Raw genomic sequence first — 26,690 nt, 5'->3', positions numbered from 1 at the left:
TCAGCTATATAATGCTGTCAGATCAACTATATAATGCTGTCAACTATATAATGCTGTCAGCTATATAATGCTGTCAACTATATATTGCTGTCAACTATATAATGCTGTCAACTATATAATGCTGTCAACTATATACTGCTGTCAGCTATATAATGCTGTCAACTATATAATGCTGTCAACTATATAATGCTGTCAGCTATATAATGCTTTCAACTATATAATGCTGTCAGCTCAACTATATAATGCTGTCAGATCAACTATATAATGCTGTCAGATCAACTATATAATGCTGTCTACTATATAATGCTGTCAGATCAACTATATAATGCTGTCAACTATATAATGCTGTCAGCTATATAATGCTGTCTACTATATAATGCTGTCAACTATATAATGCTGTCTACTATATAATGCTGTCAACTATATAATGCTGTCAGATCAACTATATAATGCTGTCAACTATATAATGCTGTCAACTATATAATGCTGTCAGCTATATAATGCTGTCAACTATATAATGCTGTCAACTATATAATGCTGTCAGATCAACTATATAATGCTGTCAACTATATAATGCTGTCAGCTATATAATGCTGTCAGCTATATAATGCTGTCAGATCAACTATATAATGCTGTCAACTATATAATGCTGTCTACTATATAATGCTGTCAACTATATAATGCTGTCAACTATATAATGCTGTCAACTATATAATGCTGTCTACTATATAATGCTGTCTACTATATAATGCTGTCAACTATATAATGCTGTCAACTATATAATGCTGTCTACTATATAATGCTGTCAACTATATAATGCTGTCAGATCAACTATATAATGCTGTCAACTATATAATGCTGTCAGCTATATAATGCTGTCAGCTATATAATGCTGTCAGATCAACTATATAATGCTGTCAACTATATAATGCTGTCAACTATATAATGCTGTCTACTATATAATGATGTCAACTATATAATGCTGTCAGCTATATAATGCTGTCAGATCAACTATATAATGCTGTCTACTATATAATGCTGTCTACTATATAATGCTGTCAACTATATAATGCTGTCAACTATATAATGCTGTCAGCTATATAATGCTGTCAGATCAACTATATAATGCTGTCAACTATATAATGCTGTCAACTATATAATGCTGTTAACTATATAATGCTGTCAACTATATAATGCTGTCAGCTATATAATGCTGTCAGGTCAACTATATAATGCTGTCAACTATATAATGCTGTCTACTATATAATGCTGTCAACTATATAATGCTGTCAGCTATATAATGCTGTCAGCTATATAATGCTGTCAGCTATATAATGCTGTCAACTATATAATGCTGTCAACTATATAATGCTGTCAGGTCAACTATATAATGCTGTCAACTATATAATGCTGTCAGATCAACTATATAATGCTGTCTACTATATAATGCTGTCAACTATATAATGCTGTCTACTATATAATGCTGTCAGCTATATAATGCTGTCAACTATATAATGCTGTCAACTATATAATGCTGTCAGCTATATAATGCTGTCAGGTCAACTATATACTGCTGTCAACTATATAATGCTGTCAACTATATAATGCTGTCAACTATATAATGCTGTCAACTATATAATGCTGTCAACTATATAATGCTGTCAGCTATATAATGCTGTCAACTATATAATGCTGTCAACTATATAATGCTGTCAACTATATAATGCTGTCAGATCAAATATATAATGCTGTCAACTATATAATGCTGCCAGCTATATAATGCTGTCAGCTATATAATGCTGTCAACTATATAATGCTGTCAACTATATAATGCTGTCAACTATATAATGCTGTCAACTATATAATGCTGTCAGCTATATAATGCTGTTAACTATATAATGCTGTCAGACCAACTATATAATGCTGTCAACTATATAATGCTGTCAGCTATATAATGCTGTCAACTATATAATGCTGTCAGCTATATAATGCTGTCAGCTATATAATGCTGTCAACTATATAATGCTGTCAACTATATAATGCTGTCAACTATATAATGCTGTCAACTATATAATGCTGTCAGATCAACTATATAATGCTGTCAACTATATAATGCTGTCAGCTATATAATGCTGTCAGATCAACTATATAATGCTGTCAACTATATAATGCTGTCAGCTATATAATGCTGTCAGCTATATAATGCTGTCAACTATATAATGCTGTCAACTATATAATGCTGTTAACTATATAAAGCTGTCAGCTATATAATGCTGTTAACTATATAATGCTGTCAGCTATATAATGCTGTCAACTATATAATGCTGTCAGATCAACTATATAATGCTGTCAACTATATAATGCTGTCAGATCAACTATATAATGCTGTCAACTATATAATGCTGTCAGCTATATAATGCTGTCAACTATATAATGCTGTCAACTATATAATGGTGTCAGATCAACTATATAATGCTGTCAGCTATATAATGCTGTCAACTATATAATGCTGTCAACTATATAATGCTGTCTACTATATAATGCTGTCAACTATATAATGCTGTCAACTATATAATGCTGTCTACTATATAATGCTGTCAACTATATAATGCTGTCAACTATATAATGCTGTCAACTATATAATGCTGTCAGCTATATAATGCTGTCAGCTATATAATGCTGTCAACTATATAATGCTGTCAACTATATAATGCTGTCAGGTCAACTATATAATGCTGTCAACTATATAATGCTGTCAACTATATAATGCTGTCAACTATATAATGCTGTCAACTATATAATGCTGTCAGCTATATAATGCTGTCAACTATATAATGCTGTCAACTATATATTGCTGTCAACTATATAATGCTGTCAACTATATAATGCTGTCAGCTATATAATGCTGTCAGCTATATAATGCTGTCAACTATATAATGCTGTCAACTATATAATGCTGTAAGCTATATAATGCTTTCAACTATATAATGCTGTCAGCTCAACTATATAATGCTGTCAGATCAACTATATAATGCTGTCAGATCAACTATATAATGCTGTCTACTATATAATGCTGTCAGATCAACTATATAATGCTGTCAACTATATAATGCTGTCAGCTATATAATGCTGTCTACTATATAATGCTGTCAACTATATAATGCTGTCTACTATATAATGCTGTCAACTATATAATGCTGTCAGATCAACTATATAATGCTGTCAACTATATAATGCTGTCAGCTATATAATGCTGTCAACTATATAATGCTGTCAACTATATAATGCTGTCAGATCAACAATATAATGCTGACAACTATATAATGCTGTCAGCTATATAATGCTGTCAGCTATATAATGCTGTCAGATCAACTATATAATGCTGTCAACTATATAATGCTGTCAGCTATATAATGCTGTCAACTATATATTGCTGTCAACTATATAATGCTGTCAACTATATAATGCTGTCAACTATATACTGCTGTCAGCTATATAATGCTGTCAACTATATAATGCTGTCAACTATATAATGCTGTCAGCTATATAATGCTTTCAACTATATAATGCTGTCAGCTCAACTATATAATGCTGTCAGATCAACTATATAATGCTGTCAGATCAACTATATAATGCTGTCTACTATATAATGCTGTCAGATCAACTATATAATGCTGTCAACTATATAATGCTGTCAGCTATATAATGCTGTCTACTATATAATGCTGTCAACTATATAATGCTGTCTACTATATAATGCTGTCAACTATATAATGCTGTCAGATCAACTATATAATGCTGTCAACTATATAATGCTGTCAACTATATAATGCTGTCAGCTATATAATGCTGTCAACTATATAATGCTGTCAACTATATAATGCTGTCAGATCAACTATATAATGCTGTCAACTATATAATGCTGTCAGCTATATAATGCTGTCAGCTATATAATGCTGTCAGATCAACTATATAATGCTGTCAACTATATAATGCTGTCTACTATATAATGCTGTCAACTATATAATGCTGTCAACTATATAATGCTGTCAACTATATAATGCTGTCTACTATATAATGCTGTCTACTATATAATGCTGTCAACTATATAATGCTGTCAACTATATAATGCTGTCTACTATATAATGCTGTCAACTATATAATGCTGTCAGATCAACTATATAATGCTGTCAACTATATAATGCTGTCAGCTATATAATGCTGTCAGCTATATAATGCTGTCAGATCAACTATATAATGCTGTCAACTATATAATGCTGTCAACTATATAATGCTGTCTACTATATAATGCTGTCAACTATATAATGCTGTCAGCTATATAATGCTGTCAGATCAACTATATAATGCTGTCTACTATATAATGCTGTCTACTATATAATGCTGTCAACTATATAATGCTGTCAACTATATAATGCTGTCAGCTATATAATGCTGTCAGATCAACTATATAATGCTGTCAACTATATAATGCTGTCAACTATATAATGCTGTCAACTATATAATGCTGTCAACTATATAATGCTGTTAACTATATAATGCTGTCAACTATATAATGCTGTCAGCTATATAATGCTGTCAGGTCAACTATATAATGCTGTCAACTATATAATGCTGTCTACTATATAATGCTGTCAACTATATAATGCTGTCAGCTATATAATGCTGTCAGCTATATAATGCTGTCAACTATATAATGCTGTCAACTATATAATGCTGTCAGGTCAACTATATAATGCTGTCAACTATATAATGCTGTCAGATCAACTATATAATGCTGTCTACTATATAATGCTGTCAACTATATAATGCTGTCTACTATATAATGCTGTCAGCTATATAATGCTGTCAACTATATAATGCTGTCAACTATATAATGCTGTCAACTATATAATGCTGTCAGGTCAACTATATAATGCTGTCAACTATATAATGCTGCCAACTATATAATGCTGTCAGCTATATTATGCTGTCAACTAAATAATGCTGCCAACTATATAATGCTGTCAGATCAACTATATAATGCTGTCAGCTATATAATGCTGTCAACTATATAATGCTGTCAACTATATAATGCTGTCAACTATATAATGCTGTCAGCTATATAATGCTGTCAACTATATAATGCTGTCAACTATATAATGCAGTCAACTATATAATGCTGTCAGCTATATAATGCTGTCAACTATATAATGCTGTTAACTATATAATGCTGTCAGCTATATAATGCTGTCAACTATATAATGCTGTCAACTATATAATGCTGTCAGGTCAACTATATAATGCTGTCAACTATATAATGCTGTCAACTATGTAATGCTGTCAACTATGTAATGCTGTCAACTATATAATGCTGTCAGGTCAACTATATAATGCTGTCAACTATATAATGCTGTCAGCTATATAATGCTGTCAGGTCAACTATATAATGCTGTCAACTATATAATGCTGTCAACTATATAATGCTGTCAACTATATAATGCTGTCAACTATATAATGCTGTCTACTATATAATGCTGTCAGGTCAACTATATAATGCTGTCAACTATATAATGCTGTCAGCTATATAATGCTGTGAACTATATAATGCTGTCTACTATATAATGCTGTCAACTATATAATGCTGTCAGCTCAACTATATAATGCTGTCAACTATATAATGCTGTCAGCTATATAATGCTGTCAACTATATAATGCTGTCAACTATATAATGCTGTCAGTGGGGTTTATCCAACATGTCTCTTGACCTACTCACTGCCACAGTCAGTTTCTGGACCTAGTTTTGTTCCTTGGAATAAATGTTGTGGATCTTAATGTTTTGTCCTCATAATCCTGGACTATCGGGCCACCATTTTACAATCGCAATTAATAATGTTCTCAGATCCCAACCAAGGATTATCAAAAGCTGCTTTATGAATTTTGAGACAACTCAAATATTCCTAGACTCCCTCCACTAAGGACGTCGGAGAACAACAATCACCTAAACTGGGGACCACCAAACTGGAACTCTTCCAACCAGCTTGGAAAGATGCGAAATCGAAGAGCCCTCACTGCTGCTCGACCAAGCCCACTTTTCCAACCTGATTGAGGAGAATGAAAACATTCTCAATAGTTTTTTTTTTTTTTATAATGTCGCAAAGCTAACTAAAAAAAAGCAGCGTTCCCCAAGTGAGGATGGCCTTCACTTCAGCAGTAATGAAGTCATTAACTTTGACGAATAGATCATTAGAATTCATTTTATGTACTCTTCTTTGAATATGCGTATTTCTTCAAAGCTCAGTTGTCTGCACAGAACTAACAGGACCTAGGATCAATGAAGCCACTCAAGTTTTCTTTTTATCCTGTACAGTGAGGGAAAAAAGTATTTGATCCCCTGCTGATTTTGTACGTTTGCCCACTGACAAAGAAATTATCAGTCTATAATTTTAATGCTAGGTTTATTTGAACAGTGAGAGACAGAATAACAACAAAAAAATCCAGAAAAATGCATGTCAAAAATGTTATAAATTGATTTGCATTTTAATGAGGGAAATAAGTATTTGACCCCTCTGAAAAACATGACTTAGTACTTGGTGGCAAAACCCTTGTTGGCAATCACAGAGGGCAGACATTTCTTGTAGTTGGCCACCAGGATTGAACACAGGATTTTGTCCCACTCCTCTTTGCAGATCTTCTCCAAGTCATTAAGGTTTCGAGGCTGACGTTTGGCAACTCGAACCTTCAGCTCCCTCCACAGATTTTCTATGGGATTAAGGTCTGGAGATTGGCTAGGCCACTCCAGGACCTTAATGTCCTTCTTCTTGAGCCACTCCTTTGTTGCCTTGGCCGTGTGTTTTGGGTCATTGTCATGCTGGAATACCCATCCATGACCCATTTTCAATGCCCTGGCTGAGGGAAGGAGGTTCTCACCCAAGATTTGACAGTACATGGCCCCGTCCATCGTCCCTTTGATGCAGTGAAGTTGTCCTGTCCCCTTAGCAGAAAAACACCCCCAAAGCATGTTTCCACCTCCATGTTTGACAGTGGGGGATGGTGTTCTTGGGGTCATAGGCAGCATTCCTCCTCCTCCAAATACGGCGAGTTGAGTTGATGCCAAAGAGCTCCATTTTGGTCTCATCTGACCACAACACTTTCACCCAGTTGTCCTCTGAATCATTCAGATGTTCATTGGCAAACTTCAGATGGTCATGTATATGTGCTTTCTTGAGCAGGGGGACCTTGCGGGCGCTGCAGGATTTCAGTCCTTCACGGCGTAGTGTGTTACCAATTGTTTTCTTGGTGACTATGGTCCCAGCTGCCTTGAGATCATTGACAAGATCCCCCTGTGTAGTTCTGGGCTGATTCCTCACCGTTCTCATGATCATTGCAACTCCACGAGGTGAGATCTTGCATGGAGCCCCAGGCCGAGGGAGATTGACAGTTCTTTGTGTTTCTTCCATTTGCGAATAATCGCACCAACTGTTGTCACCTTCTCACCAGGCTGCTTGGCGATGGTCTTGTAGCCCATTCCAGCCTTGTGTAGGTCTACAATCTTGTCCCTGACATCCTTGGAGAGCTCTTTGGTCTTGGCCATGGTGGAGAGTTTGGAATCTGATTGATTGATTGCTTCTGTGGCCAAGTGTCTTTTATACAGGTAACAAGCTGCGGTTAGGAGCACACCCTTTAAGAGTGTGCTCCTAATCTCAGATCGTTACCTGTATAAAAGACACCTGGGAGCCAGAAATCTTTCTGATTGAGAGGGGGTCAAATACTTATTTCCCTCATTAAAATGCAAATCAATTTATAACATTTTTGACATGCAGTTTTCTGGATTTCTTTGTTGTTTTTCTGTCTCTCACTGTTCAAATAAACCTACCATTAAAATTATAGACTGATCATTTCTTTGTCAGTGGGCAAACGTACAAAATCAGCAGGGGATCAAATACTTTTTTTCCCTCACTGTATCTCTCAACACTTTCACTAAAATAGTCAAGGCCTCTACACCGTCAAGCTGCATACTGGACCCTATTCCAACTAAACTACTGAAAGAGCTGCTTCCTCTGCTTGGCCCCCTAAATGTTATTATATTATGTTGAACATAATAAACGGATCCCTATCCTCCAGCTGTGAACCAAACTCACTAAAAGTGGCAGTATTAAAGCCTCTCTTGAAAAAGCCAAACCTTAACCTGGAAAATAAAACAAAAACTATTGGCCTATATCGAATCTCCAATTCCTAAAAAAACAAAAAAACATGTAAAAGCTGTTGCGCAACAACTCTCTGCCTTCCTGAAGACACATAATGTAACACTCCAGTCTGGTTTTAGACCCCATCATAGCACTGAGACTGCACTCGTGAAGGTGGTAAATTACCTTTTAATGGCGTCAGACCGAGGCTCTGCATCTGTCCTCGTGCTCCTAGACCTTAGTGCTGCTTTTGATACAATCGATCACCACATTCTTTTGGAGAGATTGGAAACCCAAATTGGTCTGCACGGACAAGTTCTGGCCTGGTTTAGATCTTATCTGTCGGGAAAGATATCAGTTTGTCTCTGTGGATCTGTTTTAGGACCACTATTGTTTTCACTATATGTGACCGAACACCTCGATTCGGTCTTATGTAATATTGGGAAAGTTATTCTGCTCTGAAAGTTAAACTTGTAACCCCACTTTTGAGAATGGCAACTTGAATGTGTTGGTACACCTACTGGAGAGTTTTGTTTAAACCTATTCAGCATTGTTCACACCCTCTTTAATCCTTAGCCCCACCCATCTCATTAAGGATTCACATGTGAGGCCATGTGCTAAACAGAGTGAGTAAGGTAGTGTAGTAAACAACCAAAGATTTCAAGACTAAAAGTGGTGAAAGTAGTAGCCTACAATAAAGAAAAACTCTAGTTAAAAATACACTTTATCTAGTCCTTGTCCTTTATCCTAATCTGACTTCGGTGCAGGTCATGTTGTTCTCCACATTTTCCGTCTGGTAAAACACACATTATATCAAATACAATCAAAGTTTCTTTGTCACATGCACGGGATACAGAAGGTGTGAAAAGACACAGTGAAACAGTTACTTGCATATTTGCATAGTAGCAATATCAAAAATATAAAGTCTCCAGCTAAATACTGTACAAATATGTTATAATTATCAGACGACGCTGACCAATTGATGGGTCATGTGTGAAAGAACATCTATAAATACCCCCTAGATACATCTAGCTAAGTGGATGTGTTGTCTAGACATGTAAACATGTTCATGAAATACTATAGACGGCTATAACCACCCCCCAGACACACCTGGCTAACTTTACGGGTCATGGAATCATCTGGTGATGTGAAGTCCTGCGCTCTCTGTGATCCCTAGGACCATCCCTCAGGACCACCTGGTCTGAGGACTCCAGCCTGTCCCCAGTCTACCTGGTCTGACGACTCCAGCCTGTCCCCAGTCTACCTGGTCTGAGGACTCCAGCCTGTCCCCAGTCTAGCTGGTCTGATGACTCCAGCCTGTCCCCAGTCTACCTGGTCTGACGACTCCAGCCTGTCCCCAGTCTACCCGGTCTGACGACTCCAGCCTGTCCCCAGTCTACCTGGTCTGACGACTCCAGCCTGTCCCCAGTCTACCTGGTCTGACGAGTCCAGCCTGTCCCCAGTCTACCTGGTCTGAGGACTCCAGCCTGTCCCCAGTCTACCTGGTCTGACGACTCCTGCCTGTCCCCAGTCTACCTGGTCTGAGGACTCCAGCCTGTCCCCAGTCTACCTGGTCTGAGGACTCCAGCCTGTCCCCAGTCTACCTGGTCTGAGGACACCAGCCTGTCCCCAGTCTACCTGGTCTGAGGACTCCAGCCTGTCCCCAGTCTACCTGGTCTGACGACTCCTGCCTGTCCCCAGTCTACCTGGTCGTTCTGCTGTTCTAGTAAATTGCTGCTGCCACTGCCGACGCTACCAGTACCACGTCACACCCTGTCACTGATGACCTTGCAACCAGAGGGGGGGGGGGGGGAATCTCTCCCACAAAAACCGCAACCCAGCCAACACATCCAGAATCCTCCTCCATCCACACACCACAGGGATAACGTGTTGGTTGATGAATTCCTCCTCAGTGTTCTCTCCACCCATACTAGGAACCTAATTTATCACTTATCATCTGATTGATTAAACTGACAATAATGACAGACACTCACGTGCGCGCACACACACACACACACACACACACACACACACACACACACACACACACACACACACACACACACACACACACACGCACACACACACACACACACACCATCAACAGTTAGGCAGCTGCTTAATTAATATGACTGATGGAATGACTCCTCCGCTAAACCACGCCCCTGACACTGCCGCGAGAGGACACGTTCTGAGAACCATCGGCTTCAATTAACGGCTCGTGATGTTCATTCATAGCGTTGTTTTATTCACAACAAGTCTCTAATGAATTCACATCCGGTGTGTTTCCCACATTCTGTGTCACGGCGTCTGGGCCTTTAAATTAGACGGTTCTGAATTAGATATGGGGTCCAAATGGAACCCTATTCACTATATAGTGCACTACCCCATAGGGCTCTGGTCTAAAAGTAGTGCACTCATGTAGGGAAAAGGGTGCCACATTTGGGACGAAGAATTAGTATTTTACTGTTTGGATAAACGATCGCTAGGAACGGAGTGCATTGTGGGTAGGATGAGGTGTGAAGCGTATCATGATGTTTGACAGATGGAGTTTGTTACCAATGTAACATCCCTGTACAGGGACTGTTTTTTCGTGTATTTTTTTCGCTGACTTCACATAATTTCTGTTTAAATGGACAAAGTATATTGTACGGTCAATGAATTTACAGCGCTGTAACAAGTTGCCTCCGTAAAGACCATTAATGTCATGGAATGTTGAATTGTCTACTATAAGTTGCAAACATCTGTATGCCCAAATCAGCAGCCATAGTGGGTCTGTCTTGAGGGGATCAATTATTTGCAACAAAAAATAAATAAATAATAAAAAAAAAGATATATCTATATCTATATCTATATCTATATCTATATATATATATATATTCAGTTTAAGCAAATCATGCCTGGATTAATATGACATTGTCTTAATACTAGACCTAGACCTTCCCTGTGGCTCAGTTGGTAGAGCATGGTTTTTGCAATACCAGGGTTGTAGGTTTGATTCCCACGGGGGGCCATTACAAAAAAAATATTTTAAAAAAATGCATGAAATGTATGCATTCACTACTGTAAGTCGCTCTGGATAAGAGTGTCTACTAAAATGTAGATGTATGTTACCATCCCCAACTCTACATTTATAACAGAACACGTCTGGGACGAGAACATTTAATGAGGATGGGAAAATGTCAGAGTTTTATTTTTTTTTAGAAATGGAGTCTTTGTCTAGTTTTGTATCCCAGGTCTAGCTCTGTTGAAAGAGGAGACAATGAGGAGACTGGAGGAAGGGTGCCGTTGGGGAGAAGAAAAACTGTTTGTGAGACAGACATAGAGGGTGATTCGTAGTGCTGTCTCGTTACCAAGACATACCCACACACAGAGACTGATGCACACACACACACACACACACACACACACACACACACACACACACACACACACACACACACACACACACACACACACACACACACTGATGCACAGTTATATGTACACACACACACATACACACACACACACACACTCACTGGTGAAGGTGATGTTGAACCCCCGGTCCGTGTAGGTGTGGTCAGTCAGGAACTCGAGGCGTGCCACGTGGGCACTGGTGGTGATGGGTGCTGGCAGCACGGCACCAGAGAACGTACCCAGGATGGGAGACTCAGCCTGGGATGGACAGAGAGAGTAAGAGAGAGAGAGACAGGGAGAGAGGCAGATAGAGACAGAGAGAGAGACAGACAGAGACCATCAGAGACCGACAGAGAGAGAGAGACAGAGACCGACAGACAGAGAGAGACAGAGAGAGACAGAGAGAGAGAGAGAGATAGAGAGAGACAGCGAGATGAGACAGAGAAGATGGATAGATAGATGAATCTTCTCCTATTAAAGCCCATTCAGGGACTCATTCTGGAACAAGCTAAAACGTAAGAGTAAAAATAATGAATCAGAATAATATCAATCAATTATTGATTGATGTATTGATTGATTGACTGTTTGACCGAATGATTGAAAACAAACATAACCATACCTTGCCACCGTCTTTGACGCTGAGGAAGTCAAACTGTTTCTCCATGCTGAGGTCATTGAAGGCCAGGTTAATCCTACTCTCTGGCTTGGTGATGATGAGCCACACGCAGTGCATATTGTTTCCATATTCCTGGGGGTAGTTTGGGGACAGCAGCACCCCAGAGGGAGTTGTGAAGTTGAAGAAGCACGAGACTGGAGAAAGGGAGAGCGGGGATCGGGGAGGGAGCGGAGAGAGGAATAGAATGAGAGAGTTAGAGGTAAGAAAGTTACATACAGTGCATTCAGAATGTATTCACACCACTTGGCTTTTTTCCACAAAAGGATGTGTTACAGCCTGAATTTGGATTAAATTTAGATTTTGTGTCACTGGCCGGCACACAATACCTATAATATCAAAGTGTTTTATTACAAAAAATGTAATGAAAAGCTGAAATGTCTTAATAAGAACTAAACCCCTTTGTTATGGCAAGTCTAACTCAGGAGTGAAAATTTGCTTAACAAGTTACATAATAAGTTGTATTGACTCTGTGTGCAATATTAGTGTTCTTCACTATGTCATCTCAGTACATTCAATTATCTGTAAGGTCCCTCAGTCGACCAGTACATTTCAAACACAGATTAAACCCCAAAGACCAGGGAGGTTTTCCAATGCTTCGCAAAGAAGGGCACCTATTGGTAGATGGGTATTAAAAATAGACATTGAATATCCCTTTGAGCGTGAAGTTATTAATTACAGTGTCTTGCAAAAGTATTCATCCCCCTTGGCATTTTTCCTATTTTGTTGCATTACAACCTGTAATTTAAATTGAGTTTTGTTTTAGATTTTATGTAATGGACATATACAAATTTTTGAAATTGGTGAAGTGAAATAAAAAAAAATAACTTGTTTAAAGAAATTCAAAAAAATGTAAAACAGAAAAGTGATGTCTGCATATGTACTCACCCCCTTTGCTATGACGCCCCTGAATAAGATCTGGTGCAACCAATTACCTTCAGAAGTCACATAATTAGCTAAATAAAGTCCACCTGTGTGCAATATTAGTGTCACATGATCTCAGTAGACATACACCTGTTCTGAAAGGCCCCAGAGTCTGCAACACCACTAAGCAAGGGGCACCACTAAGCAAGCGGCACCATGAAGACCAAGGAGCTCTCCAAACAGGTCAGGGACAAAGTTGTGGAGAAGTACAGATCAGGGTTCGGTTATAAAACATATCAGAAACTTTGAACATCACACGGAGCACCATTAAATCCATTATTAAAAAATTTAAAGAATATGGCACCACAACAAACCTGCCAAGAGAGGGCCACCCACCAAAACTCATGGACCAGGCAAGGAGGGCATTAATCAGAGAGGCAACAAAGAGACCAAAGATAACCCTGAAGGAGCTGCAAAGCTCCACAGCAGAGATTGGAGTATCTGTCCATAGGACAACTTTAAGCCATACACTCCACAGAGCTGGGCTTTAAGGAAGATGACCAGAAAAAAAGACATTGCTTAAGGAAATAAATAAGCAAACACATTTGATGTACGCCAAAAGGCATGAGGGAGACTCCCCAAACATATGAAAGACGGTACTCTGGTCAGATGAGACTAAAATTGAGCTTTTTGGCCATCAAGGAAAACGCTATGTCTGGCGTAAACCAAACACCTCTCATCACCCCAAGAAGCCCCATCCCCACAGTGAAGCATGGTGGTGGCAGCATCATGCTGTGGAGATGTTTTTCATCGGCAGGGACTGGGAAACTGGTCAGAATTGAAGGAATGATGGATGGCACTAAATACAGGGAAATTCTTGAGGGAAACCTGTTTCAGTCTTCCAGAGATTTGAGACTGGGACGGAGGTTCACCTTCCAGCAGAACAATGACCCTAAGCAAACTTCTAAAGCAACACTCGAGTGGTTTAAGGGGAAACATGTAAATGTTTTGGAATGGCCTAGTCAAAGCCCAGACCTCAATCCAAATGAGAATCTGTGGTATGACTAAAGATTGCTGTACAGCGGAACCCATCCAACTTGAAGGAGCTGGAGCAGTTTTGCCTTGAAGAATGGGCAAAAATCGTAGTAATCGGCTAGATGTGCCAAGCTTATAGAGACATACCCCAAGAGACTTACAGCTGTAATCCCTGCAAAGTTGGCTCTACAAAGTATTGATTTAGGGGGGGTTGAAAGTTATGCACGCTCAAGTTTTCAGTTTTTTTGTCTTATTTCTAGTTTGTTTCACAATAAAACATATTTTGCATCTTCAAAGTGGAAGGCAAGTTGTGTAAATCAAATGATACAAACCCCCCAAAAATCTATTTTAATTCCAGGTTGTAAGGCAACAAAATAGGAAAAATGCCAAAGGGGTGAACACTTTCACAAATGTAAATAAGTTCAGATGGTGTATCAACGCACCCAGTCACTACGAAGATACTGAATACGAATCATTACGTTTGGGGAAAATCCAACAAAATATATCACTGACTACCACTTCATATTTTCAAGCATGGTAGTGGCCGCATCATGTTATGGGTATGATTGTATTTGGCAAGGACTTGGGAGTTCTTCCCGATAAAAAATAAATGGAATAGAGCCGAGCACAAGGTTCAGTCTGCTTTCCAACAGACACTGGGAGACAGATTTCAGCAGGACAATAACCTAAAACAAAAGGCCAAATATACACTGGAGTAGCTTACAAAAACAACATTGAATATTCCTTGTTACAGTTTTGACTTATATTCGCTTGAAAATCTATGGCAACCTAGCAAAAATGACAGTCTAGCAATGATCAACAACCAACTTGACAGAGCATGAATCATATTAAAATATTACAATTTGTAAATATTGTATAGTTCAGGTGTCCAAAGCTCTTAGAGACTTACCCAGAAACACTCACAGCTGTAATCACTGCCAAAGGTGATTCTAACATGTATTGACTCAGGGTTGGTAATAAGATGTTTCTGTATTTCATTTTCAATAAATGTGCCAAATGTTTCGCAAAAACATGTTTCACTTTGTCACTAATAATATATTATTATATTATATTGTGTATTGTGGGTATTGTGTGTAGATGGGTGAGAATATTTAATCCATTTTGAATTCAGGCTGTAACACAGAATGTGGAATTTTGAAGACATTCTGAAAGCATTTTATCTTTAAACACTTTAATTAAAACTAGAGTTGACACTATTTCCTCAGGTAATGATGACAATGCCGTGATTTTGTTCGCTGAAACTCATCTAAAACCAAAGATTCCATTTGTTAACTGTAACCACAGAGATTTCTACACACTCATCTGTATTGCTACTGTAAATAAAGTGATTTAGGATAAAAATGAATATAAAAAGATGACATGAACTAAACCACATAGTCCAGTAAAGACACTGTGTTAACAGGAAGTTGTCCTGCTAGAACTTTTAACTAACCTCCAGACGAGCTTCAATGCCATACAACACTCCTTCCGTGGCCTCCAACTGCTCTTAAATGCTAGTAAAACTAAGTGCATGCTCTTCTACCGATCGCTGCCCAGCACCCACCCGCCCGACTAGCATCACTACTCTAGACGGTTCTGAATATGTGGACAACTACAAATACCTAGGTGTCTGGTTAGACTGTATACTCTCCTTCCAGACTCACATTAAGCATCTCCAATCCAAAATTAAATCTAGAATTGGCTTCCTAGTTCAGCAACAAAGCATCCTTCACTCATGCTACCAAACATACCCTCGTAAAACTGACTATCCTACCGATCCTTGACTTCGGTGATGTCATTTACAAAATAGCCTCCAACACTCTACTCAGCAAATTGGATGTAGTCTATCACAGTGCCATCCGTTTTGTCACCAAAGCCCCATATACTACCCACCACTGCGACCTGTATACTCTTGTTGGCTGGCCTTCGCTACATATTCGTCGCCAAACCCACTGGCTCCAGGTCATCTATAAGTCTCTGCTAGGTAAAGCCCCGCATTATCTCAGCTCACTGGTCACCATAGCAACACCCACCTGTAGCACGCGCTCCAGCAGGTATATCTCACTGGTCACCCCCAAAGCCAACACTTCCAAAAATCACTGAAATTGGAGACTCCCTCTCTAACTTTCAGTGTCATGTCCTGACCAGTAAAAGGGGGTGTTTGTTATTGTAGTTTGGTCAGGGCGTGGCAGGGGGCGTTTATTTAGGGTGTTTCAGGGTTTGTTGGGCAATGTTCTATGTTAGTCTATTTCTATGTCTGTGTCTAGTTAGACTATTTCTATGCTTAGTTTATTGGGTTGACCTCAATTGGAGGCAGCTGTTCCTCGTTGCCTCTAATTGAAGGTCCTATTTAGTAGGGGTGTTTTTCCATGGTTTTTGTGGGTAGTTGTTCCGTGTGTGTAGCTGTGTGCCTTACAGGACTGTTTCTTCGTCGTTGTTTTTGTTCAAGAGTTTTGTTTAGTTTTCTTCTCAATAAATAAGAAGATGAGTTTACACATTCCCGCTGCGCCTTGGTCCCATCCTTTCGACGAACGTGACAATCAGCTGTCAGAGCAGCTTACCTAGCACTGCACCTGTACACAGCCCATCTGTAAATAGCCCATCCAACTACCTCATCCCCATATTGTTATTTATTTTTGCTCTTTTACATCCCAGTATCTCTACTTGCACATCATCATCTGCTCATCTATCACTCCAGTATTAATGCTAAATTGTCATTATTTCGCCACTATGGCCTATTTATTGCCTTACCTCCCTACTCTTCTACATTTGCACACACTGTACATAGATTTTTCTATTTTGTTATTGACTGTACGTTTGTTTATTCCTTGTGTAACTCTGTGTTGTTGTTTTTGTCGCGCTGCTTTGCTTTATCTTGGCCAGGTCGCAGTTGTAAAGAACTTGTTCTCAACTGGCCTACCTGGTTAAATAAAGGACTTGTTCTCAACTGGCCTACCTGGTTAAATAAAGGACTTGTTCTCAACTGGCCTACCTGGTTAAATAAAGGACTTGTTCTCAACTAGCCTACCTGGTTAAATAAAGGTGAAATAATTAGGTTTTTTTAAATAAAGAGAAAGTGTTGCCAGGTCTCTGCTTGTTTCACTGAAGGGACTGACTGTCTGTCTGTTCAATGCAATACTCAGATCTCCCTCTTTCTTTCTTTCTTTCTTCCTTTATTGAATATGAAGCAAAAACTATGAATCTTTATTTTGTTGTTCCTGAACAAACTAATGAGGTTACCATACATCACATTGGTGGTGGTGTCATTCACTTCTATGAGGATGGTAATGGTAGAGTAGGGAAGGACAAATCAAACGGAAACATGCAGCTTACAGTCAGCACATTGACTGTGCTCGTGCATGTGCGTGTGAGGCGCAGCGTGACTGTGTGTGAGCAGCCACATTATCCACCTGCAAATAAACACTTTTAGCACGACATTTCTACAGCAGAGAGTTGTGAGCGTAGCAAGGATTTGGGGTTGGATACTTGATGCTAATTGCATGCCATCGCTAAGTCAAACTGTGAGTTAGGTTAGCAAAGGAGACTTATAACTCACAGACAGCTGGGCAAGCAAAGATGATGTGTTGTATAGGAGACAGACTACTACTTAAGGAAACAGCTGAGCTAGCAAAGATTATGTGTTGTATAGGAGACGTATCACTGCTTACAGACACAGCTGGGTTTCTTGGCTGACCACTGGTTGTTCTTCTGGCAGGTGATGTTCTTCTTCCCCACCAACTCAAAGGCAGGGAGACACTCAAAGTGCAGCCTGTCCCCGTGGCGGAAACCTGTCCCCTCCCGCTTGCCGTAGGCCGGTATCCCTGGGTCGCCACAGCTGCCCTGGTCAATCTCTGAAGGGAAGAGACACATAGATTGACAGGTAAAATAGTTGGCTAAAATAAAATGTTGGCTTTCCAGGTAAACTTTCAACATTTCAACTTTATTGTCCTAGACCTAGACTGCCATCTATTTTGCAATCACACAGCACAGATTATAATATCAGATTATAATATCAGATTATAATATCATGTTATAATATCAGATTATGATATCATGTTATAATATCAGATTATAATATCATGTTATAATATCAGATTATAATATCATGTTATAATATCAGATTATAATATCATGTTATCAAATCAGATTATAATATCAGATTATCATATCAAATTATAATATCAGATTATAATATCAGATTATAATATCAGATTATCACATCAAATTATCATATCAGATTATAATATCAGATTATAATATCAGATTATCATATCAGATTATAATATCATATCAAATTATAATGTCAAGTGTGCCTGTGTGATGCAATATCATGTACTGAAACCATGTAACCCCATGATGTCTAAAATGGTGGAATAGAGTTAGGTTGGATAACATGATAGAGTAGTGTTAGGTTGGCTAACATGATAGAGTAGTGTTAGGTTGGCTAACATGGTAGAGTAGAGAAGGGTTGGCTAACATGGTAGAGTAGAGCTGTTGGCTAACATGGTAGAGTAGAGTTAGGTTGGCTAACATGGTTGAGTAGAGAAGGGTTGGCTAACATGGTAGAGTAGAGCTAGGTTGGCTAACATGGTAGAGTAGTGTTAGGTTGGCTAACATGGTTGAGTAGAGCTAGGTTGGCTAACATGGTAGAGTAGAGAAGGGTTGGCTAACATGGTAGAGTAGAGAAGGGTTGGCTAACATGGTAGAGTAGAGAAGGGTTGGCTAACATGGTAGAGTAGAGCTAGGTTGGCTAACATGGTAGAGTAGAGAAGGGTTGGCTAACATGGTAGAGTAGAGAAGGGTTGGCTAACATGGTAGAGTAGAGAAGGGTTGGCTAACATGGTAGAGTAGAGAAGGGTTGGCTAACGTGGTAGAGTAGAGCTATGTTGGCTAACATGGTAGAGTAGAGAAGGGTTGGCTAACATGGTAGAGTAGAGAAGGACTGGCTAACATGGTGGAGTAGTGTTAGGTTGGCTAACATGATTGAGTAGAGCTAGGTTGGCTAACATGGTGGAGTAGTGTTAGGTTGGCTAACATGGTAGAGTAGAGAAGGGTTGGCTAACATGGTTGAGTAGAGCTAGGTTGGCTAACATGGTAGAGTAGAGCTATGTTGGCTAACATGGTAGAGTAGAGAAGGGTTGGCTAACATGGTAGAGTAGAGAAGGGTTGGCTAACATAGTAGAGTAGAGTTAGGTTGGCTAACATGGTAGAGTAGAGAAGGGTTGGCTAACATGGTAGAATAGAGCTAGGTTGGCTAACATGGTGGACCTATGATCGGCCCTGTTGGGTGATAGATTAAACAACACCTGTGTGTAATTAACTTCTCTAACGTAGGGGGCAGTATTTTGACATCCGGATGAAAAGCGTGCCCAAAGTAAACTGCTTGTTACTCAGGTCCAGAAGCTAGGATATGCATATTATTGGCAGATTTGGATAGAAAACACTCTCAAGTTTCTAGAACTGTTAAAATAGTGTCTGTGAGTATAACTGAACTGATATGGCAGGCAAAACCCCGAGGACAAACCATCCCCCCCCAAAAAAAATCAGTTTACCAATAGTTTCAATGGCTAGTATTTTAATAATAAGGCCAAGTCCTCCCAGATTGCAGTTCCTAGGGCTTCCACTAAATGTCAACACTCTTTAGAAAGAGTTTCAGGCTGGTTTTTGGAAAAACAACCCAGAAATTGTGGGTGGTTCCCATTTTGGCTGTAGTGTTTCCAAGCGCGTGGAAGAAAGCGCGTTCTTTCTTATTTATCTCTAGTAATGAATATACTATACTCCGTCTTAAATTTTATCATTTAATTGCGTTTTAGGATACCTAAGGTTTGATTATAAACTTTGTTTGACTTGTTTGGAAAAGTTTATTAGTAACGTTTGGGATTCATTTTGTATGCATTTTGTTGGAGGGAAACTGGGTGGATTATTGACTGAAGAGTTTTTATGGATATAAAAAAGGACATTATCGAACAAAAGGACCATTTGTGATGTAACTGGGAACTTTTGGAGTGCCAACAGAAGATGATCGTCAAAGGTAAGGCATTTTTTATATCGCTATTTCTGACTTTTGTGTCGCACCTGCCTGGTTGAAATATGTTTTTCATGGTTTTGTATGCAGGGCGCTGTCCTCAGATAATCGCATGGTTTGCTTTCGCCATAAAGCCTTTTTGAAATCTGACATGGTGGTTGAATTAACAAGAAGTTAAGCTTTATTTTGATGTATAACACATATATTTTCAAGAATGTTAAATATTTGAATTTAGTATTTTTGAATTTCGCGATCTGCAATTTCATGCTACCATCCCACTTACCCTAGAGAGGTTTTGAGTGCTGTCTCAAAATATTTAGAGTGCTCAATGCTCTATACAAGGAACTGGATGACACAGACAGAACCCAGTCAGAACCCAGTCAGAACCCAGTCAGATCCCAGTCAGAACCCAATCAGATCCCAGTCAGAACCCAGTCAGATCCCAGTCAGATCCCAGTCAGAACCCAGTCAGATCCCAGTCAGAACCCAATCAGATCCCAGTCAGAACCCAGTCAGATCCCAGACAGAACACTATCAGATCCCAGTCAGATCCCAGTCAGATCCCAGACAGAACCCAGTCAGATCCCAGTCAGAAACCAGTCAGATCCCAGTCAGAACAAAGTCAGAACACAGTCAGATCCCAGTCAGATCCCAGTCAGAACCCAGTCAGATCCCAGACAGAACACAGATAGAACACAGACAGAACACAGTCAGAACACAAACAGAACCCAATCAGAATCCAATCAGAACCCAGTGGAAACCTAGTAAGAACTCAGTCAAAACACAGACAGAACACAGACAGAAAGCAGTCAGAACACAGACAGATCGCAATCAGAACCCAGTCAGAACCCAATCACAACCCAGCCAGAACCCATACAGAGCATAGTCAGGACCCAAACAGAACGCAGTCAGAACCCAGCCAGAACCCAGCCAGAACCCAGTCAGAACACAGCCAGAACACAGTCAGAACCCAGTCAGAACCCAACCAGAACCCAGTCAGAACCCAGCCAGAACACAGTCAGAACCCATACAGAACACAGTCAGAACCCAGTCAGAACCCATACAGAACACAGACAGAACCAGTGGTGGAAAACATACCAAATGTACCAAAAGTAAAGATACCTTAAAAGAAAATGACTCAAGTAAAAGTGAAAGTCACCCAGTAAAATACTACTTGAGTAAAAGTCTAAAACTGTTTGGTTTTAAATGTACTGACGTATCAAAAGTAAAATTATAAATAATTTAAATTGGCTTATATTAAGCAAACCAGATGACACAATTTTCTTGTTTTTAAATTTACGGATAGCCAGGGGCACATTTCAACACTCAGACACAATTTACAAACAAATAATTTGTGTTTAGTGAGTCCTCCAAATCAGAGGCAGTAGGGACGACCAGGGATGTTTTCTTGATAAGTGTGTGAATTAGACAAATTTCCTGTCCTGCTAAGCATTCAAAATGTAACGAGTACTTTTAGGGAAAGTAAAGAATACATTATTTTCTTTAGGAATGTAGTGGAATAAAAGTAAAATTATTAAAAAACATAAATAGTAAATTAAAGTACAGATACACCAAAGTACTTTACACCACTGGACAGAACGCAGTCAGAATGCGGTCAGAGCCCAGTCAGATCCCAGACAGAACGCAGTCAGAATGCGGTCAGAGCCCAGTCAGAATGCGGTCAGAGCCCAGTCAGAACGCAGTCAGAATGCGGTCAGAGCCCAGTCAGATCCCAGACAGAACGCAGTCAGAATGCGGTCAGAGCCCAGACAGAACGCAGTCAGAATGCAGTCAGAACCCAGTCAGATCCCAGACAGAATGCAGTCAGAACCCAGTCAGATCCCAGACAGAAAGCAGTCAGAATTTTTTTATTTTTACTTGTCAAGTATTTTTATTTTTATTTTTTTGTCAATTTAGCAGATGCTCTTATCCAGAGTGACAGTAGTGAATGCATACATTTCATACATTTTTTCCCCATACTGGTCCCCCGTGGGAATCGAACCCACAACCCTGGTGTTGCAAACACCATGCTCTACCAACTGAGCCACACGGGACCTGTCTTCTCTTGAGAGCCAAGTCTTGAGAGCCAAGTCTGCCAACAGCGGCCTTTCTCAATAGCAAGGCTATGCTCACTTAGTCTGTACATAGTCCAAGATTTCCTTAAGTTTGGGTCAGTCACAGTGGTCAGGTATTCTGCCAATGTGTACTCTCTGTTAGGGCCAAATAGCATTCTAGTTTGCTCTGTGTTTTGTAAATTCTTTCTAATGTGTCAAGTAATTGTCTTTTTGTTGTTTCATGATTTGGTTTTGATGCTGTCCTGGGGCTCTGTGGGGTCTGTTTGTGTTTGTGACAGAGCCCCAGGACCAGCTTGCTTAGTGAACTCTTCTCCAGGTTCATCTCTCTGTAGCTGATGGCTTTGTTATGGAAGATTTGGGAATCACTTCCTTTTAGGTGGTTGTAGAAATTAACGTCTATTTTCAGGATTTTGATAATTAGCGGGAATCGGCCTAATTCTGCTCTCCATTCATTATTTGGTGTTTTACCTTTTACACGGAGGACATTTCTGCAGGATTCTGCATGCAGAGTCTCATTTTGGTGCTTGTCCCATTTTGTGAATTCTTGGTTGATGAGCGGACCCCAGACCTCACAACCATAAAGGGCAATGGGTTCTATAACTGATTCAACATTTTTTAGCCAGATCCTAATTGATGTGTCTAATTTTATGTTCCTTTTGATGGCATAGAAGGCCCTTCTTGCCTTGTCTCTCAGATTATTCACAGCTTTGTGGAAGTTACCTGTGGCGCTGATGTTTAGGCCGAGGTATGTATAGTTATTTGTGTGCTCAAGGGCAATGGTGTCTAGATGGAATCTGTATTTGTGGTCCTGGCAACTAGACCTTTTTTGGAAAACCATGATTTTGGTCTTACTGAGATTTACTGTCAGGACCAAGGTTTGACAGAATCTTTGCAGAAGATCTAGGTGCTGCTGTAGGCCCTCCATAGTTGGGGACAGAAGCACCAGATCATCGGCAAACAGAAGACATTTGACTTCAGATTCTGGTAGGGTGAGACCGGATGCTGCAGACTGTTGTAGCGTGGGGCTTAATCTGCATCCCTGTCTCACCACACTGCCCTGTGGAAAGAAATGTTTTTGTTTTTCGCCAATTTTAACTGCACACTTTTTTTCTGTACATTGATTTTTTAATGTTGTATGTTTCCCCCCCAAAACCACTGTCCATCAAATGTACGAGTCTGCTGTTAATGTTAATGCAGAGAATTATCCTAAGGTTGCTGTTTGTCTCCGTTTTTTGTGGATTGGGGTGATCCGTCGTTGGTTGCAAATTTTCGGGGAAGATGCCAGAGCTGAGGATGATGTTAAACAGTTTTAGTGTAGCCAATTAGAATTTGTTGTCTGTATATTTGATAATTTCATGTCAGATACCATCAACACCACAGGCCTTTTTCGGTTGGAGAGTTTGTATTTTGTCCTGTAGTTAAGTCAATGTAACAGGAGAATCCAGTGGGTTCTGGTAGTCTTTAATAGTTGATTCTAAGATTTGTATTTGATCATGTATATATTTTGTTGTTGGTTTTTTGTTATAGGGCCAAAAAGACTGGAGAAGTGGTTTCTCCACACATCTCCATTTTGGATAGATAACTCTTCGTGTTGTTGTTTGTTTAGTGTTTTTCAAGTTTCCCAGAAGTGGTTAGATTCTATGGATTCTTCAGTTACATTGAGCTGATTTCTGTTCCTTCTTTTTCCGTAGTGTATTTCTGTATTGTTTTAGTGATTCACCATAGTGAAGGACTAGACTCAGGTTTTCTGGGTCTCTATGTCTTTGGTTTAATATGTTTCTCAATTTCTTTCTTAGGTTTTTGTATTCTTCATCAAATCATTTGTCTTTGTTGTTCATTTTTGTAGGCTTTCTGCTTGACATTTTAAGATTTGATAGGGAAGCTGAGAGGTCAAATATTTTGTTAAGATTTTCTACTGCAAAGTTTACACCTGACATTTTACATTCTCCCAACCAATTGTGCAATTAAAAAAAAAAAAAAAAATTTGTGTAACTTATTTTTGAACTTATTGTGTACATAATGTTGCTGCTTCCGTCTCTTATGACCGAAAAATAACTTTTGGACATCAGAAAAGCGATTACTCACTGGAAGAAACTTTTTCCTTTAACGATTCCGACTGCTTTCACTGGAACAGGCCCAGATCTACGCCTTTTGCGTGAAGAAAGAAGCCGGAAAAGAGGACGCATCCTTCTGAGAATGCAATCGTTAGAAAATAAAATTGCTGACCCACTTTTAAGGGGACATTAAAAACTGTAACATCTTATGTTTCACCGAGACGTGGCTGAACGATGAAACGGACAATACAGAACTGATGGGCTTTCCACGCACCGGCAGAACAGAGACGCTACCTCAGGTAAGATGAGGGGTGGGGGTGTGTGTCTTTTTGTCAATAACAGCTGGTGCGCGATGTCTAATATTAAAGAAGTCTCTAGGTATTGCTCGCCTGAGGTAGAGTACCTCATGATAAGCTGTAGACCACACTATCTACCAAGAGAGTTCTCATCTGTATTATTCATAGCCGTCTATTTATTTTTATTTACCAACACAAAGCAAAACTGGCACTAAGACCGCTCTCAACCAACTCTAAAAGGCCATAAGCAAAGAAGAAAATGCTAACCCAGATGCGACGCTCCTAGTGGCCGGGGACTTTAATGCAGGCAAACTTAAATCAGTTTACCAAATTTTTAACAGCATGTCACATGTGCAACCAGGGGGAAAAAACTCTAGACTACCTTTACTCCACACACAGAGATGCATACAAAACTCTCCCTCGCCCTCCATTTGGCAAATCTGACCACAATTATATCCTCCTGGTTCCTGCTTACAAGCAAAAACTAAAGCAGGAAGTGCCAATGACTCGCTCAATGCGGAAGTGGTTAGATGATGCGGATGCTAAGCTACAGGACTGTTTTGATAGCATAGACTGGAATATGTTCTGGGATTCATCCAATGGCATTGAGGAATACACCACCTCAGTCATCGGCTTCATCAATAAGTGCATCTATGACGTCGTCCCCACAGTGACTATACGTACATATCCCAACCAGAAGCCATGGATAACAGGCAACATCCGCATCGAGCTAAAGGCTAGAGATGCCTCTTTCAAGGAGCGGGAGACTATTCCAGACACTTAAAATAAATCCCGCTATGCCCTCAGACGAACCATCAAACAAGCAAAGCAGCAATACAGGATTAAGATTAGTGCCCACGAAGCATAGTGCCCACGAAGCTCATCACTAAGCTAAGGACTCTGGGACTGAACACCTGCCTCTGCAACTTCCTGACGGGCCGCCCCCAAGTCATAAGAGTAAGCAACAACACGTTTGCCACGTTGATACTTAACACTGGGGACCCAAAGGGGTGTGTGCTTAGTCCCCTCCTGTATTCCCTGTTCACTTACGACTGCGTGGCCAAACATGACTCCAACACCATCGTTAAGTTTGCTGATGACACAACAGTAATAGGCATGATCACCGAGAACGATGAGACAGCCTATAAGGAGGAGGTCAGAGACATGGTAGTGTGGTGCCAGGACAACAACCTCTCCCTCAATGTGAGCAAGACAAAGTAGCTGATCGTGGACTAACAGGTCCCCATTAACATCGACGGGGCTGCAGTGGAGCGGGTCGAGAATTTCAAGTTCCTTTGTGTCCACATCACCAACAAACTATCATGGTCCAAACACACCAAGACAGTCATGAAGAGGGCACGACAAAACATTTTCCCCCTCAGGAGACTGAAAATATTTGGTATGGGCCCCCAAAAGGTTCTACAGCTGCACCATCGAGAGCATCCAGACCGGTTGCATCACCGCCTGGTATGGCAACTGCTCGGCATCTGACCGTAAGGCACTACAGAGGGTAGTGCGAATGGACCAGTACAGCACTGGGGCCAAGCTTCCTGCCATCCAGGACCTATATAATAGGCGATGTCAGAGGAAAGCCCATACATATTCAGGCTCCAGTCACCCAAGTTATAGACTGTTTTCTCTGCTACTGCACGGCAAGCGGTACCAGAGAGCCAAGTCTAGGACCAAAAGGCTCCTCAACAGCTTCTACCCCAAGCCGTAAGACTGCTGAACAATTCATAAAAATTGACCCCTGTATATAGCCTCCACATTGACTCTGTACCGGTACTGGTTAATATAGCACTGTGCCAGGGGATGGTCTGGTTAATATAGCACTGCGCCATGCCAGGGGATGGTCTGGTTAATATAGCACTGTGCCAGGGGATGGTCTGGTTAATATAGCACTGTGCCAGGGGATGGTCTGTGTTAATATAGCACTGTGCCAGGGGATGGTCTGGTTAATATAGCACTGTGCCAGGGGATGGTCTGGTTAATATAGCACTGTGCCAGGGGATGGTCTGGTTAATATAGCACTGTGCCAGGGGATGGTCTGGTTAATATAGCACTGTGCCAGGGGATGGTCTGGTTA

The 26,690-nt window shown here is 40.0% G+C and overlaps 1 protein-coding gene across 1 annotated transcript in view; it reads right to left on the bottom strand.

Annotated features, from left to right (window-relative positions):
• The window catches only part of LOC115173255 (CUB and sushi domain-containing protein 2), a gene marked incomplete in the record, with an annotated part of 501,741 nt that overhangs the window by 303,158 nt on the left and 171,893 nt on the right, over positions 1 to 26,690 (bottom strand). Inside the window, 3 exon segments of the mRNA XM_029731172.1 lie at positions 11,705 to 11,840; positions 12,202 to 12,392; positions 17,823 to 18,005. Coding sequence (XP_029587032.1) covers positions 11,705 to 11,840; positions 12,202 to 12,392; positions 17,823 to 18,005 — 510 coding nt within the window.

This window comes from Salmo trutta, chromosome 34 (assembly GCF_901001165.1).
Source record: "Salmo trutta chromosome 34, fSalTru1.1, whole genome shotgun sequence".
In the NCBI taxonomy this organism is placed as follows: Eukaryota; Metazoa; Chordata; class Actinopteri; order Salmoniformes; family Salmonidae; genus Salmo; species Salmo trutta.
Note: the sequence above shows the minus strand (reverse complement) of the source record. Positions and strands in the feature narration are given on the sequence as shown.